Source organism: Coenobita brevimanus, chromosome 111 (genome assembly GCF_032717465.1).
Source record: "Coenobita brevimanus isolate Jiangsu-jjx chromosome 111, ASM3271746v2, whole genome shotgun sequence".
NCBI classification, from domain to species: domain Eukaryota; kingdom Metazoa; phylum Arthropoda; class Malacostraca; order Decapoda; family Coenobitidae; genus Coenobita; species Coenobita brevimanus.
This window is the reverse complement of record NC_137064.1, coordinates 7,574,774-7,591,253: the sequence shown is the minus strand read 5'-3', so window position 1 is coordinate 7,591,253 and position 16,480 is coordinate 7,574,774. Positions and strand designations below refer to the sequence as shown.

The 16,480-nt window shown below is 40.8% G+C and overlaps 1 protein-coding gene across 1 annotated transcript in view; it reads left to right on the top strand.

Moving 5' to 3' along the window:
• LOC145417770 (ionotropic receptor 21a-like) overlaps positions 1 to 16,480 on the top strand; it is a 61,267-nt gene that overhangs the window by 5,292 nt on the left and 39,495 nt on the right. Inside the window, exons 3-6 of the mRNA XM_080286376.1 lie at positions 935 to 1,086; positions 10,527 to 10,678; positions 12,621 to 12,699; positions 13,214 to 13,444. Of these exons, the coding sequence (XP_080142502.1) occupies positions 935 to 1,086; positions 10,527 to 10,678; positions 12,621 to 12,699; positions 13,214 to 13,444 (614 nt within the window). The remainder of the gene's footprint in view (positions 1 to 934; positions 1,087 to 10,526; positions 10,679 to 12,620; positions 12,700 to 13,213; positions 13,445 to 16,480) is intronic.

The following is a 16,480-nucleotide window of genomic DNA, read 5'->3' as shown; positions in this document are numbered from 1 at the left end:
GTAAGTCCGGAAGCAGCAAGAATAAACTAGGTCACTGGAGCGAAGGTGTGTAACCAAAATTCAAAGTGGCACTGGAAGCTTCGAAACACCTTTTGCTCATCGATTCGTTATGCATATCTTCGCATTATTTTGTACTGCACAGTACATCATTTTTATATCGACAAAGTTTGCATCAGTAATATACAAAAGGATTCTAAGGTATAATGTACAAAATAAATAACTAAGATATATTACGAAACCTCCAAAAGCCACTTAGAATACGATTAATAACCCCATAATTGCCCAGCGGTTGAAATGCGGGTTATATATAACCATCATAGACCATCCCTACAAAACATTAGTCCAAAACAGAACAAGAAGTAGAACTCAGAGAATGCAACACCTGCCCCTGCAGTCGATATAAGGGCCAAACTTCTGACTTTACCCTATAACCTTGATCTTCTACCTATTGTTCTCCAAATCGAGTAATTTCATCCTAGTCTAGCCCGCAGCCCTTCCACCAAGTTTAGTTCAAATTACATTTTAAATTGTTTAGTTGACCTTGCCCTACTACCTTGACCTTTGACCTGTTGTCCTTTAAAATCAAATAATTTACACCTTGTCTAACCTTCAAGGTTTCCACAAAGTCTGGTCGAAATAAAATCTGAACTGTTTGAGTTATACTGTTCACAAACAAACAGACGGAAACACACACACACACACACACACACACACACACACACACACACACACACACACACACACACACACACACACACACACACACACACACACACACACACACACACACACACGGTACCAAGTAAAAAAAAAAAAAAAAAACTTACACCCTATCGTACACTCATGCGGAGAATAGAATAATCAGAAAGTAGTCAGACTAAAATAGGAAATATGTCGCTAGACTTAAGTCGCTAATACTACAATTGGTTGGCAGGTGAGACATGGGGTTACCCGCTGAGCAACGGGTCTTGGACTGGGACGTTTGGTGCACTGCTCAGGGGTGAGGCTGACATCGTGGTGTCGAACCTGTTTGTGTCCAGCGGCCGGGAGGAGATACTAGACTTCACCGCCCCGTACAAAGTGGACGTACGCTCTCACTGGTCTTGTTTTTATTGTTTATTGGTGTCAGTAGACGTTCTACTTCGGGATGGTGTCAATATGGTCATTAGTCTTAACAAGCAAATACCTGTATCTTCGAAGTTCCCAAGCACACACGTTTTAAGCCTGTTATGCAGCTAGCTTTGATCTACAAGCTTTTCTGTACCCTGAGCTTCGTCAAAGTAGCAAAAATATAATGCTGAGATCATTTGCCGATAACGGGTAACCCACCAATTTCTCCCTATTATTCATTCTTCGTTATTCTTCTGTTGTCCTCGTTCTTGGAACGGCCTACCTCTTAAATGGTATTACTTGTTACTTTGGTTTTCTCACAAAATAGTTATTCCCCAGCGGTTATTATACATGTTAAACACAATCTTATCGTGCTAAATGTAACATGTGTAAGCAGTTAAAGTTTGTTACATTATCAATCATTGGTGAAAATCTGCGGCGCATTCATGATATCATTTATTCGTAAAAAAAAAAAAAAAAAAAAAAGCTTTTCATATTTACTCAGACGTGCTAAAAAGTATGTAGAATCAAAGATAAAGTTAGAATGAACAGATAATTGCACCAGAGTCTGTTACTCCTTCTATGTAGGGACAACGCCGACACGCCATCAGCCGTAACACAGGAAAACCTTCGAAACACTCAAGCAAAGTGACTTTTAAATTTAGCGAAACAAACATGAAGGTACATTTTTTTTTTTAATGTATGAAGATGTAGGGAACGCACAAAGCCAAATTGCAGGGACTATGCAGACTAGGCAGAGCTGAAGTAATAAGAAGCATTTGCAACCTCATACATTTTATATATATATATATATATATATATATATATATATATATATATATATATATATATATATATATATATATATAGTACCGGTAATGCCTCGATGCTGAAACAGCAATTTAAGAATAACTACATTTGAAAGGAATAGTCTGATTATGTCATAACTGTTACTCCTACATGCAGTGCATAAAAACGTCCATTAATAAAATGAAAGGATGGGGGATACATTTGCTTATTGCAGTGTTATCCCTGGCTCTCCTGAATAGTGCATTCACCTGGTACCTGTGATATTTTTTTTACAGCCCAGTTCCTACGCCTTCATACATTTTATAAAGTGTATTTGTATGGCTCGTTCTTGTATTACTGTCATTACTCTTGTTCTTGTCATTCTTTTTTTTTTTTTTTAGTCATCATGTTCGGAAAAGGTACTCGACTTTACCACTCCTTTTAAAGTGACTGTACACTTTCGTTGAACATTTACTTGCCGTTCATTATTATTTGATTAATTCATAATTCACATTTTTTTTTTTTTTTTTTTTTTTTTTTTGTTAATAGATATTCGACGTCACTGCACCATATACAGTAGAGTGGCGTATACCTTCATCAATCTTTTTTGCCATAAAGTCTCATTTTATTCATTCATTATTATAATCCTATACTTTATAGTTACTCGCCCTCACCGTCCAATATAAAATGGATACACGTTTTCGTAAGCCTAGTTTCTTGTAATTTGTTCGAGGACGAGAACATAATCTTTAATCTGTCGTTACTTTGATTTTATTTAGTCGCAAGTCTTATCTTTGTCGTCTTGTATAATTCCTTTTTCTTATTATTGTGTTATTTGTGTGTGTGTGTGTGTGTGTGAGAGAGAGAGAGAGAGAGAGAGAGAGAGAGAGAGAGAGAGAGAGAGAGAGCATACACTTGAGATTGCATGAGTGATTAGAATCTTTTAAAATATACAGTGAAAAAAAAAAGATTATAAGTTGTACAGCGGAAACATCATCCAAGCAACTGCAAGTTGGATATTTGTTAAGACAGGGTAGCTCGCTGGATACAAAGAAAAACTATCATAAATGATTATCTATCTATCTATCTATTGCCAGACGCCTCAATCCCGTTTGGGGTGGCCACAGACAAATCGCCTCCATGTCGTCCTGTCCCTCGCCATTTCACTGCCCTGCACCCAACTCACACCCCCCTCTCTCATATACGGTATACCTCTCCACCCCATCCCTCCATCTCATCCTCGGCCTTCCCCTCCCTCTTCCCCCCTCCACCTCACTCACATACACTCTCTTCGTCAGTCTTTCACCCTCCATCCTCTCCACATGGCCAAACCACCTCAGTGTGTTCCTTATAACGCTTCCTATCACATCCACATCCACACCACAACGCTCCTTTATATCCTCATTCGTCAGCCTGTCTCTCCATGTGACTCCACAGGCTCCTCTTAAATAACTCATTTCCACTGCTCTCACTCTTGACTTGTGTCCTTCCAACAACGTCCAAGCTTCACTTCCGTACGTTAGAGTTGGTATCGCAATACTGTCGTGTAGTAACTTTTTTCACTTCCATGCTCACTTCTCTGTTTCTTATCACTGCTTTCAAGGAACCAGCAACCTTTCTTCTCTGCTGTACCCTTTCAAGCACTTCACCCTCCAAACCTCGATCCTTACTCATCACACTACCCAAGTACTTAAACGTACTCACATTTTCCAATTCCTCACCATCCAACCTCGCTGCACATTCACTGACTTCACCTCACTCAAAGACCATCACTTTACTCTTCCCAACATTCACCTTTAGATTCCGTTTCTTACACACTCTCCCAAACTCATCCACCAAGCCTTGCAGCTCTCCTTCGTCTTCACTCAACAACATAGTATCATCTGCACACAACAGTGCAGGGAGTTTCCAAACACTACCCTCTCTCACCAGGGCCACTCCAACATCCACTACCCTACCTTGTACCTCTTTTATTACCCCATCCATGTACAGATTGAACAACCACGGAGACATGACACATCCCTGTTTCAACCCAACCTTCAAAGAGAAAAATTCACTTAGTTCACCATCCACACGCACTGCAGCCTTAACACCATCACACATACTTTTCACAGCATTGAACAACTTCCCGTCTACTCCATATATTCTTAATACTTTCCACAATCCTTGTATATCCACCCTGTCATATGCTTTCCCCAAATCCATGAAAGCCGCATACAACTTCTTTCCCTTCTCTAGAAACTTTTCCACTAAATATCTAAGAATGAATATCTGATCTACACAACCTCTTCCCTTCCTAAAGCCTCCCTGTTCTTCTCCAACTAATTCCTCTGTTCTTTCTCTAACTCTGTCAATAAGTATCCTACCATACACTTTTCCTATTATACTAAGAAGACAAATGCCCCTATGATTACCACACACTTCTTTTTCCCCTTTTCCTTTGTACAAGGGAATAATTATACCTGACTTCCAATCCTCCGGGACTCTACCTTCCTCCCAGGCCAATCTGCACATCTTCCACATCCATTCTACTACTATCTCTCCCTCATGCTTCAGCATTTCACCACACACTCCATCAATTCCTGGGGCTTTCCCCAATTTAACTTTCTTCATTGCTTCCACAACTTCTATCCTACTGATTTCTCCTGTCTTCTCACCTCCCTCCTTCTCCCAGCCATTCCCCAGCCACTTATACTCGCATTACTTCCATCCTGTATGTTCAACAATTCCTTAAAGTGTTCTCTCCATCTGCTCACTTTTTCACCCTTCCCCACTTGTAATCTACCATTTTTATCTTTCACTCCCCTGCTAACCTCACTTCCACCCTGTCTTACTCTCTTCACCTCATTCCAGAACATTTTCTTACAGTCCCTCCACTTTACACTCAAATTCCTTCCAAATTCCTCATCCACTCTCTTCTTACTCTTTTTTACTAATCTTTTCACCTCTCTCTTTCTTTCTACATATAACTCTCTCTATCCGCCTCTCAACTTCTTCCACGCCCCTATTTCTCATCCATTCATTGTATGCTTCCTTCATTTGTGCCACAGCCTGTCTCACCTCTTCAGTCCACCACGCTGTTCCTTGCACCCCCCTCCGTCTTCTCTTCCTCCCACACACCACATCACATGCTGCACATTTTTCTTCTGTAAATATCCTGCACACACCTTCCACGTCCCCCAACTGCTCCAATTCATATTTGCCCAATCGTTCCTCCACTTCTCTCTTATACTCTGCTTTTTTCTCATCCTCTTGTAACCTTTCCACTCTCCTTGCAACTACTCCTTCCTCTCGTCTTTCCCTTCTTCTATTTCTCCATCTTACTTGGATCCTAATTCTGGCCACCACCAAGTAGTGGTCAGAAAGTCCACTCCCCCAACCTCTATAAGCTCTTGCATCCATTACACATCTTCGCATCCTTTCATCCACACACACATAATCAATCATTGCCTTCCTTTCTTTCAGTTCACCACCCACCCTTCTCATCACTCGCCATGTATACCTGTGGATCATTTTATGCCTGAAGAGGGTATTGGCTATCACCAACCCCCTCCCAGCACGAATGATTATAATTTAGTTAATTGCAACATAAATACTCTTACTATGGTTTCTTGCATATGATAATGCGAACTGCGCTGATTGGAACTCGAGTGAATGGATAATACCGTATAATACAGTACTTGTAAAAACAAGAAGCATTTAGAGAGTGCACCACCGGCACCCTTCAACTGATCTAAGGAACAAGGATTTGACTTGGCCCTGTGACCCTGACCTTCTACATATTGTTCTCAAAATCGAATTATTTCTTTACAGACTGACGTTCAACATTTCCACCATATTTAATCGACACTGGATCAAAATTGTTCGAGTTACCCTTGACCTGCAGCCTTAACTTTTGACCTATTATTTTTGAAAGCGAATCTCTTCGTCGTTGGCTGATCTTCAGTCATTGCCCCAAATTTAATCAAAATCAAGTCAGAACTTCTCTGAGTTACAGTGCAGAACATTTGACGTTGTTTTGTGACCTTGATTTTCGATTGATTGTTTTCAGAATCAAATCACTTCATCTTTGCCATACCTTGAACGCCTTCACAAAGTTTGGTCTTGATAATGATAACTAAGTTGACCTTGTCTTGTGCACTTGACCTTTGACTTACTGCTCTCAAAAACAGTAAGTCAACCCTTTGGCTGACCTTCAACTCTGCCACCAAGTTTGGTTCAAATCAGATAAAAACTGTTGCAGTTATTTTGTTCACATACATGCTAAAAGTTGACCTTGCTCTATGGCTGTGGTTCTTGCCTTTAACCCTTCCATCAAATTTGGTCTAAATCAGATCCCACCCCTTAAGTTGATATTGCCATGTGACCTCGACCTTTGGTCTGTTGTTCTCAAAATAGGGCATCCCCTTGGCTGACCCTCAACCCATTAATTACATTAAAATCGGATCAAAGCTGTTTAAGTTATACTGTTAACACACACACACACACACACACACACACACACACACTGCTTGCGCTGAGTAAAAATATTTCATCCTCCGCACCTCATGCCCGCGGGTGTAGTAACAGAATCTAAGAAAATGTGAGCACAATACGACATAAAACTTAGCTCGAATGAAGTTCATACTCCCGGTATTTGTCCTGTCAGTATTGCAGGAAAATATATGGTGTGATATTTGTCGATAGAGTTAGGGAAATAACGGGGGAGTGAGTTGGAGCAGAACGAAGGGGTTTTTGAAGGGAAGAGGTCGCGTAGATCAGATATTCGTTCAAATACTGTACATTTAGCGGAAAAGTATCTACAGAGAGGAAATAAGTTGAATGCTCTCCTAATGGATGTGAGGAAAGCATATAACAGGGCAAATAGACAAGAGATGTGAAAGGTACTGAGAATGTAATTATAAAGTAAATGGAAAGTTGTTGAAAGAGTTTGATTAGGAGCGCAAGGGCTCAAGTGCGTGTGGAAATTAAACTAGGTCTTTTATTCGAGTGCAGAGTTAAAACAGGGTTGTGGCATGTCTCCATAGTTGTTCAGTATGGACGGAATAAAAAAATATTCAAGTTAGGAAAGTGGACGTTGGATTGTCCTTAGTGAGGGTGGCAGTGTCTGGAAACTGCCTGTATTGTTGTTTGTTGATGATACTGTATTGTTAAATGAAGAGGAATGGGAGTTGCAAGGTTTGGCGAATGAGTTTGGGAGTGTATATAAAAAACGAAATTTGAAAGTGAATATACCTAAGAGTAAACCCTTTGAGGAAAATGATGTCACAAAATGCACAATGATACTGTATAATGAGGAAATTGAGAATTTAAGTGCACTAAAGCTTTTAGGTAATGTGATGAGTAAGAAGTTTTTAGGCAGTGTGTTGAGTAAGGATGGAAACTGAGTGAATGAAGTACATAGAAGGCTACAACAGGGAAGAAAAGGTGCTGATTCACTGAAAGCAGTGATAAGGAATAGGGGAGTGTGTATGGAAGTAAAAAAAAAAAAAAAAAGTCGCAGCATGACAGTATGGTAATTCCCACTCTAGCATATGGAAGTGAAGCTTGGACCCTGTTGGAAGGACACAAGTCATGAGTGAGAACATTGAAAATATGATATTTGAGAAAACCACTTGGTGTTTCATGGAACGACAGACAGACAAAAGAGGAAGTGAAGGAAAGTTGTGGTACTGATGATGATGTGAATGAAAACGTTAAGAGCAATGCTCTGAAATGATTTGACAAAGTGAGAGGATGGGGAATGGGAAACTGACTACAAGAGTGTATATGAGTGAGGTGGAAGGGGTGAGAGAAAAGAGGAGACCGAGGATGAGATGGAGGGATGGAGGGAGTGATATATGAGGGAGAGGGTGTGAGTTGGAGGGATGGAGGGAGTGATAGTTGAGAGGGAGGGTGTGAGTTGGAGGGAGGGCATCTAAATGGCACAGAACAGGGCGACGTGGAAAAGATTTGTCTGTTGCCATCCCGTAAGGGATTAAGGCATCTGGCTACAGATAGACAGACAGATAGACCAAATACCAAAGAAAATTCGTTAGGAAGAGGAGTTAGTAAGCTTCCTAACCGTTTATGAGGCAAAGTGTAGTATTTTAAATGACCTTAGAGATTCGTAACACCATTTCCTTAGCTGTTTATTTTGCATATTACACCTCAGTACCCTCTTGTACGTTTTTGATACAAAGTGTGTAGATATCAAAACGATATAAATGATGTGTATCGGTAGCAGAATGTTAAGATGTAATATTTAAAATGAATGGCAACGGAAGATGTGTTAGGAAACCACCTAGGATACGTCCAAAAGTCCAAAAAGGATGTTCGTGTTGGTTCCCAGTCGAGATCAGGCCATGTCCTGCCTTTGCCCTTGTGACGTCGTTGTACCTTGTTTCTGTCCATCTCACTCTACACTGCCGAAGTGGAAGGCAGTTGCCTTCACAAATTTAACAAAAAAAATCTTTTAAATAACAAACAGTAGGTGAATTAAGTGAATACTTGCATGCTCCTCCTGACGTCCTTATGATATACTACCCAGGTAAAGAAATCTTTGCGAGGAATGAAAAAAGAGTATGACTGGAGGTGAAGATGGTCTCATCATCGATCTTTTCAAGGATTTGTGTGATGCTGCATTAAGAATATAAGCAAAACTCTTTACTTAATACTTAAAATCAGCACTACCAAAATCGTGGAAAAAATACATGTGATAAAATCGTGGAAAAAAATACATGTGATAAACTGCTTCACAAACAGTGTTATTAAAGATTCAGAATACAACTGTCCAGTAATTCCTTTCATTTTGTGTAAGTAGAAAAATTACAAAACTCCCAACACATTGAATTTTTCGTACCTACATACAGAGCTTCCAAAATAACAAGCTAGACTATGAAACTGGTATTCAGCAACAGATTACAATCAAGTTATTAACCCAACAATCGAAAAAAAAATAATAATAATAAACTGAAGATTCAGGTGAAACAGCGTCTTTTGCACCTTGTCATGGACTTACTGTCATCTGTCACTATGTGAAGTTTTCAGAATACAGTACATTTATAAAGATGGTAATGCTGTCATAAAACTTCATAAGGACATCCAGAGAACACCAATAAATGGCGGTGTTCGACAAGGTGATATAATAATAACAAGGTTACATTCTGCATGGCTAGATGATTGTATCTAAAACAGACAGAGGCAGCGTAACGTGCTGAATCCGTTAAGGCATAATCTGTTTATTCTTGGTACCAGCAGTCAATCCTATTTAGTTAAGGATAAACTTTTCGAAGTGGTCGGGTTACATATTGCCTTCATTAGCCTCCTCAGTACTGGTGGTCTGTTTTAAGTAAAATCGTCTGGTGATAGAATAAAAAAAAAATAAAAATAAAAAAAGCCTTAAGACGGAAGGCATCAACTTACCAGACAGCGACTGAACCACTTCGGATTTGCCGACAATGTAGTTGTTTTTGGTGAACCAGGGGATATACAAGAAATGTTACTGTAACTGTAAAAACTAGGAAATTTAGTAGTGTGCCTGAAAATGATAGTGAAGAAAGAATCGTTCTTGACACAAGTTTTCATATACTTCCACTTAAATAGGAGATGGGGTGCTCGAATGCGTATGTATATTTCGAGCATTCCAAACAGTACCGTACCAGTTCGTAACAACGATATTAAGAGAAGAATTCTAATAACGGTTTGGATGGCTTTTGAGTATATAGTAAAGCAAAATAATGAAAGATACGAAATTAATAGTACATAAAGAAAAAGTAGGTAAACAGTGTGTCAACCCTTCCCTTTCTGGCACATAGATCGGAAACATTAAGAAGTTTAATACATCTCTTAGAATGTAAATCAGGAGCAGCCAGAGATTGAATAAGGATTGCATCAGGTATCACATGAAGAGGCAAAGAGAAAGCTTCTGGGATAAGCGTACAGTCGAAATTTAACAGTGCAGTCACCACGTTTATGAGGCAGAAATGGACATGAGCAAAACATCCTTAGGACAAGAGAACCCGACGGGCGATCAGGATATGAGAAAAACAACTCATAGATTGACTGTGAGATAGAGACAAGAGAAAATGCAGGAAATAGATATGAAATTTATACATTTGCTAGGACTGAATGTGATGTATTTTCATGGCAAGAGTGTTCTTATGCTGGTGATGTGTTGTGTTGTGTTATTGTGTGTGTTAATGACAAGAATAGCTGCTATTGTGTTCCGTTGTGTATGTTATAAGAAATAATGTGCATACACTGTTATTACTCTGTATATACTATGTTGTGTGTTTTACTGTAAGAGTGTGTTTATGCTTGTGCTGAGTTGCGTTGTGCGTTATTGGATACAGTGTGCCTATACTGCTATTGTGTTGTGTTTGTTACTGCAATGGTGTGTTTATGCTGATGTGTTGCTCTGTATGTGTTAATGGAACGCGTGTGCTTATTCCTTATTGTGTTGTTCTGTATTTTGTGTGTGTTTTTGGCAGAACTGTGCATATGCTCCTATGATGATATGTTTTGTTTGTGACTGGCAAGAGTGTCTTCATGTTGCTGGTGTGCAGCTTATAGCAAGAATTTGTCATAGCTCCTTTTTTGTTGTGTTGCTTTGTGTATAAATCAGCGGTGTCTTCCTCCTGCCATAGATGACGTGCTTCCTCACCCGCACCGAGCCGCCTCTGCCCCGCTGGCAAGCCCTTGCCTTCCCCTTCCATCCCTGGACCTGGTTGGCCATCCTCGTGGGTCTCATCGTCTCCGGCCCTGTCTTGAGTTTTGTGGCATCCTTCAGCGGCCGATGGTCAGTCCCTGTCGAGGTGGCCTTCTAGTCTATAAAACACTCTTTTCTTGGCAATTTATTTGCCACTTACTCTTCGGCATTGTCTTTTATGTTTTATATACCAATGTCAGCAGTTTCCTTCACTGTCGTAAAAGAGGATAAATGGCTGGCAATCCTGATGGACTGTCGTCTCCTGCCCTGTCCTCTGCTGTGTCACTTCTGGCTGCATAAGTGACTGTATTCTAGGTGGCGTAGAAAGCTTCGTAGTACATCTTTCCTAGCGATCTATTTAACACATTACATATTAACATATTCCTGTTTGCCGATGATCAATTCTTGGTGCGTATTCTAGTTTATGCGGTAATTTTGAAGCACTTTTTTCTTAGTAGTATATTATGTCACTTCACGAGGCAATTAAGTGGAGATTGCTTTAACCACTTTTCCTCCAGACGATATAATGCCACTTAAGAAAAGCCTCTTCCACTTAATGAGGCTTTAATGAAGGCTGTATTATCTAAATCCATCAGTTCGAAATCTCTCTCCTGACGTATATAAAATCATCGGGAGACAGCAGGAATAAATACAGGCTATAATACGAGTGTAGGAGAAAGTCAGCACAGTGTGTAGGAGGAAATATCGGCTCTTTGACGCTTCCGTAACTGAATTCACCATCGAGACGCTTTTATTCAGTTTAAGAAATCCTTCTCATTCTGTAGGGGTTGAGGAAGATTTATCTAAGCCCTGCAGCTCAAAATATCGTCAGGAAATACTAAGAACATGTTATAGAAATTTTAAAAAAATGCAGTGAGGGTGCCAAATACCGGCTGTTCGATTCCTCCATCACCGAGTTCACCATCCTGCTTCGAATTAACTGAGTTTTACAGGTCGACGGGTACGATGAATGCTTTTAGAATCTTCATTCACCAAGGTGAGGAGAAATCCGGTCGGTCAGAGGCTTTATTTGTAGGCCCCTATTCGTAAGTTTTTCGCTGGGTCACCGTTGTGAGAGACGTCTTATAATATCGGAAGATATTAACAGCATTCAATGTAATAGAAGTGTTTTGAATCAACAGACAGTTGATAAGTTACCTATTAATTAGTTTATTCCTGCTACTTACAGACGATTTTATGCTGCTTAGAGTTTTCATAAACTGGAGAGATTAGATATGGCTCTCATTAACACATTCAGTGCAAAAGACTTTTTCTAAGTTAAATAAAATCACCTGGAGACAGCAAAAAATATACTGAAAATACATTACCGGATTACAGAGGTTAACTGCCTTTGTGCTCGGGCATATGTGGAAAAAGGAACAACTTTAATTTTGGAGTCGCTGCTGTAAAATGAGGCATTATTATTATTATTATTATTATTATTATTATTATTATTATTATTATTTAATGTCCTTGATACCAGGCAAACTTCACTGCGATTATTATGAACCTACTCAAAATTATGTAAAGCAGACTTTTTTTTTTTTTCCAGGCTTTGCAGTTGGTACTGTACAGACAGTGACAAAAATTGGCCTTATAATTCACTTCTGCTTGTCCCTTTCCTCTACTGAGTGAGGCTCTGTATATTTTTCTATCCATAGATTATTCTTTTGAATATGATGCGTCAGGGAAGAAGGTGACAGAAATGCCCCAAATGCGAAAGAGACGCAGTGGAACTAAAGGCGAACTTTTGTCCCTGACTGTATTTTCCTTACTGAGAGAGAGAGAGAGAGAGAGAGAGAGAGAGAGAGAGAGAGAGAGAGAGAGAGAAGTGTGAACGTCGGCGGTAGGGTTGCGAGAGGCAGACCGAAAAAGACCTAGAGTGTGACCTCAAGGATAAGGGATTGAATAAAGAGGCTGCCAGAGATCGAGTAGCGGGAAGAGCCGCCATTAGGTGACTAAGTCCGACGCATGCAAGCATGGTGGAGCCTTTATAAACTGTTAGATACAATTGAAAATATCTATGGTACAGGGGCGAGGAAGTTCGAAGTCTGGGGCGCCTGGGGTTCAGCTGGTACTATGCCCTTGGACTTCACACGTGTGAGAACCAGGTGCTGTATACGTAAACTTTATTGAGCACAAATTACATATTTCAGATTGCTTGTTTATAATCTTATTCAAACTCTTAGATCCATCCAAGCACTTCATAACCAAACTAGAATTCTGTATTAGATCCTAACCTAACTCATACGGCTGTCAAACACTTCACAACGATATTAAAGCGAATAATGCAGTACAGTACATATATATGACAAGAAAAGAAAATTAATAATACAGATTAACTAATGTAATTATCTTTTAATGTATATAGGCTAGGTTTAAGTCATTAATGAGCACTGCCCCAGTTCTGTAATAATGAACTGCTGTGACTGTCTACCGTACACATTGGCTTAGATCCTTTCTGAATACTCTCCCATTCCTGATAATAATGAACTGCTGTGATTATATGTACTAATTGTGATTATATGTACTGCTGTGATTATATGTACTAATAATTAACCGCAGTCATTATTATTTTGTTTAACATGCCATTTGGCTGAGCTCCTTATGAATGCGGGTCCCCAGGTGTTGGTGCCTCGCAGGACCAGCACCAGGATATTCGTCATGTTCTTGTGGTTGTACACAATGGTCCTCACCATCAGCTACTCAACCAACCTGACCGCTTTCCTGCTGGTGAGGAAACAGCCGGCCTCCATGGAGACCATTAAGGACATCTACAACTCGGGCCTGGAACTTATATCATTGACGGACGTGTATAGAGACGGCATCGCCTCCTCCAGTAACCAGTACCTGCAGGTATGGTTCCTTCATGTTAACTTGGACTAAATTTTTGTCCTTTTGCAGCTCAAAAAAAAAAAAAAAAAAAAAAAAAACAAAGCTTTGGCTCTACATCCATTCCATAGATCTCTTCGTGACTACTGTAGCATCGTATCCTAGTGTTAATATATTTTTACAACTCGGCATGCAAGATAGAGGAGGAAATTTTAGGTCAAGTTTAAATGAAGAGTATAGTGTTGATTGAAAGTCTGTGTTACTTATTCTCGTGGTATTAGATGGCTCACATAACTCTTCTTTCTTACGAGTTTACCTTGATATCTGGTGCGTCAATAAACTCTTGTACATATATGTGGTAGGTGGTGGCGACCATCATCTACTCACTTGATGTAGTAGTAGTAGTAGTAGTAGTTGTTCCCTAGGCAGTCTGGCCGAACAGCCCCGAGTCCCTTAGGAAGGCCATGGCCGAGACCGGGCTTTCCCACAGAGCTCTCAGAGAGTGTATGTTGTGTTGTTGGCGTAGGTGATTGTGTGCAACGCAGTCTTCCATAATGTGCTTAATAGTATGGTGTGCTGTGTTGCATCCTGGACAGGCATCAGCGACGGAGGCATCCAGCCTCTTCTGGTAGCTTAAGATGGCTGGATGGTGCCCACATCTCAGCCTGGCCAGGTGGACCCTGTCCTGACGAGGAAGATAGGATTAAGAAGGGTGGATGTCAGGAGGCCGTGCATGCAGCTGTATGTTGTCTTTAAGTGACTGAATATGTGCTGCCATATACTGTAGTGGATGTTGTGGGTTTGTGGAGGCTGCAGCAAGAAACTGGGTGCCTCTCATGCCTAGGTGATCCTTGACTTTGAGGACTTTGGTTTCTTGATGTAGGTGGTCTGTGGGTGTAGTAGCTGTGCAGCCTGTGATTATTTTTAGGGCCTTGTTCTGTATGGTCTGTAGAGTGTTGTAGTGTGTTTTGGTGAGGTCAGAAGCCCAGGCAGGGCTTGCATAATTCATTACTGAACGTTTGTATTGTTTGTATACTGTGGTGGTGGTTTCTTTGTTGTGTCCGAATGTTGTATGGGCAAGTGACCTCAAGGCACTGAGTCTTGGTGTTATTTTATTTTTAATGTTTGTGATGTGTTGTTTAAATGACATTGATGTATTGTATGTTACACCAAGGATTTTGGATGTGTGTGTGTGGTAGGGGAGTGTTGTTTATGGTGAGGTGTGGGATGTGACTATGTTCTGCTGTCCAGTTTGTGAGAAGAGTCACTGTAGATTTGGCTGGGGCTATTTTGAGCCTGTTTGTGGTGAACCATTCGTGTAGTGTGTTGAGGTAAGGTTGAATGATGTGTGTTGGCGTTTTGGTGTGTACATGTAAGTGTTATATCTTCTGCATAGGAAGCTGTGTATCTGTGGTGTGTGGGGTGTGGGTAAGTCGTGCATGTATAGGTTAAAGAGTGTAGGGGACAAAACAGATCCTTGGGGGACGCCGTTTGTGAAGTTTCTGATGTTAGAAGACTGGCCGGCAAATGTTACGTGTGCACATCTGCCTGGTAAGTAGTTTGCCAGCCATCTTTTTGTGTTATTGTGCATGTTTGTGTTGAGTATTTTGTTTGTGAGGTTGTGGCGGGGGATGGCATCAAAAGCTTTGCTAATATCTAGTGTGATTAGGATTGTTCTGTGTGGTGGCCTAGGTGATTTCATGCCATCGAAAACTCTCTGTGTAAGGTCTGTAAGAAGGGTGTTTGTGGAGTGTAGTGGCCTAAAGCCATGTTGTGGCTGGGCTAGGGGAATGTGAGGTGTGACTAGTTGTGGTACTAGTCGTTCAGTGACTTTAGAGGGGGTGCAGAGGAGTGTGATGGAACGGTGTGAGGAGGGTAACGTGGGGTCTTTGTTGGGTTTAGGGATAGTGATGATATTGCCATGCTTCCAGATGTTGGGTATTATGTTGTGTGAGTAGCTGTAGTTTGATATGTTGGTGAGTGCTTGTATGCCTTGTGGTCCTAGGTGTTTAAAGTGAATGTTGCTTATGTTGTCTGGTCCACAGGCAGATAAGTGCTTGAGGTTGTTAATGATGTGCTTCGTCTGGTTGTAAGTGAAAGGGTCGTAGTCTGGGTATGTGGGGAACAGTCTCTTACGTCGGATGATACGTCGGTCTTCCGGATTGGGGTTTAGCTGGCTGACTTGTGAAAAGTGATTGATGAGAGTGTTTGCATGTTGTTTGTTTGAGGGTATGGTGTCTGTTGTTGTGTTGGCAGCATGTGATTGTGTGGTGTTGCTGTTGGAAAGTGTGATGCTGTTTCGTGTTTTGTAGAGTTTGCTGATGTTTGTTTTGTGGTCAGGTGTTTGGAGGTAATTTTTCCAGTTTAGTGTTTGCTGTTCTGATATTTTATTGTTTGTTTGAGTGTTGAGTTCTTGTATTTGTTGTACGGTGTCTTGTGTATGGGGTGTTGGGGAGTGTTGGAGTGTGTCCCGTTGGGGTTGTGTCTCTTTCTGTTGCCTCTAGGGATATGTCTTTTGTCTGCGTTTTGTATAATTGTATTGAAGGTGTGCACAGCGGTGTTGATGTTTGTGATGGGTGTACTGTTTAGTGCTTCGAGAAGTTGTTCTGTTTCAGTTACACAGGCCTCCCAGTTGGCTTTCTTATAATTAGTGTATGTGTGTTTGTGGCCAGCTGGGGTGATTCTGGTTTTGGTAGTGATGATGATTGGGAGGTGATCAGAGCCTAGGGTTTTGACCACTCTCCATGATGTAGTGGGGGCGAAGTTTGGGGAGCAGAAGGTGATGTCTGGAGATGATGGGAGGAAGAGGGCTTGGTGTGGGATATGGGTATGTTGGTCTAGACTGTTTAATATGAAAAGGTGGTCTCTCTGGGATTGTAGTACCAGCCTTCTGTCTGTGTCAGGGTTGTTGACATTCCAGGCCGACGACTTGGCGTTGAAATCACCACCCAGGATGATGTTGGGTATGTTAGTGATGTGGTGTATCTGTGGAGAGTAATTGTGTGGTACTGTGGGGGACGACTGGGGGGGAATGTGTGTGTGTTAGCGATTGTTATGTGT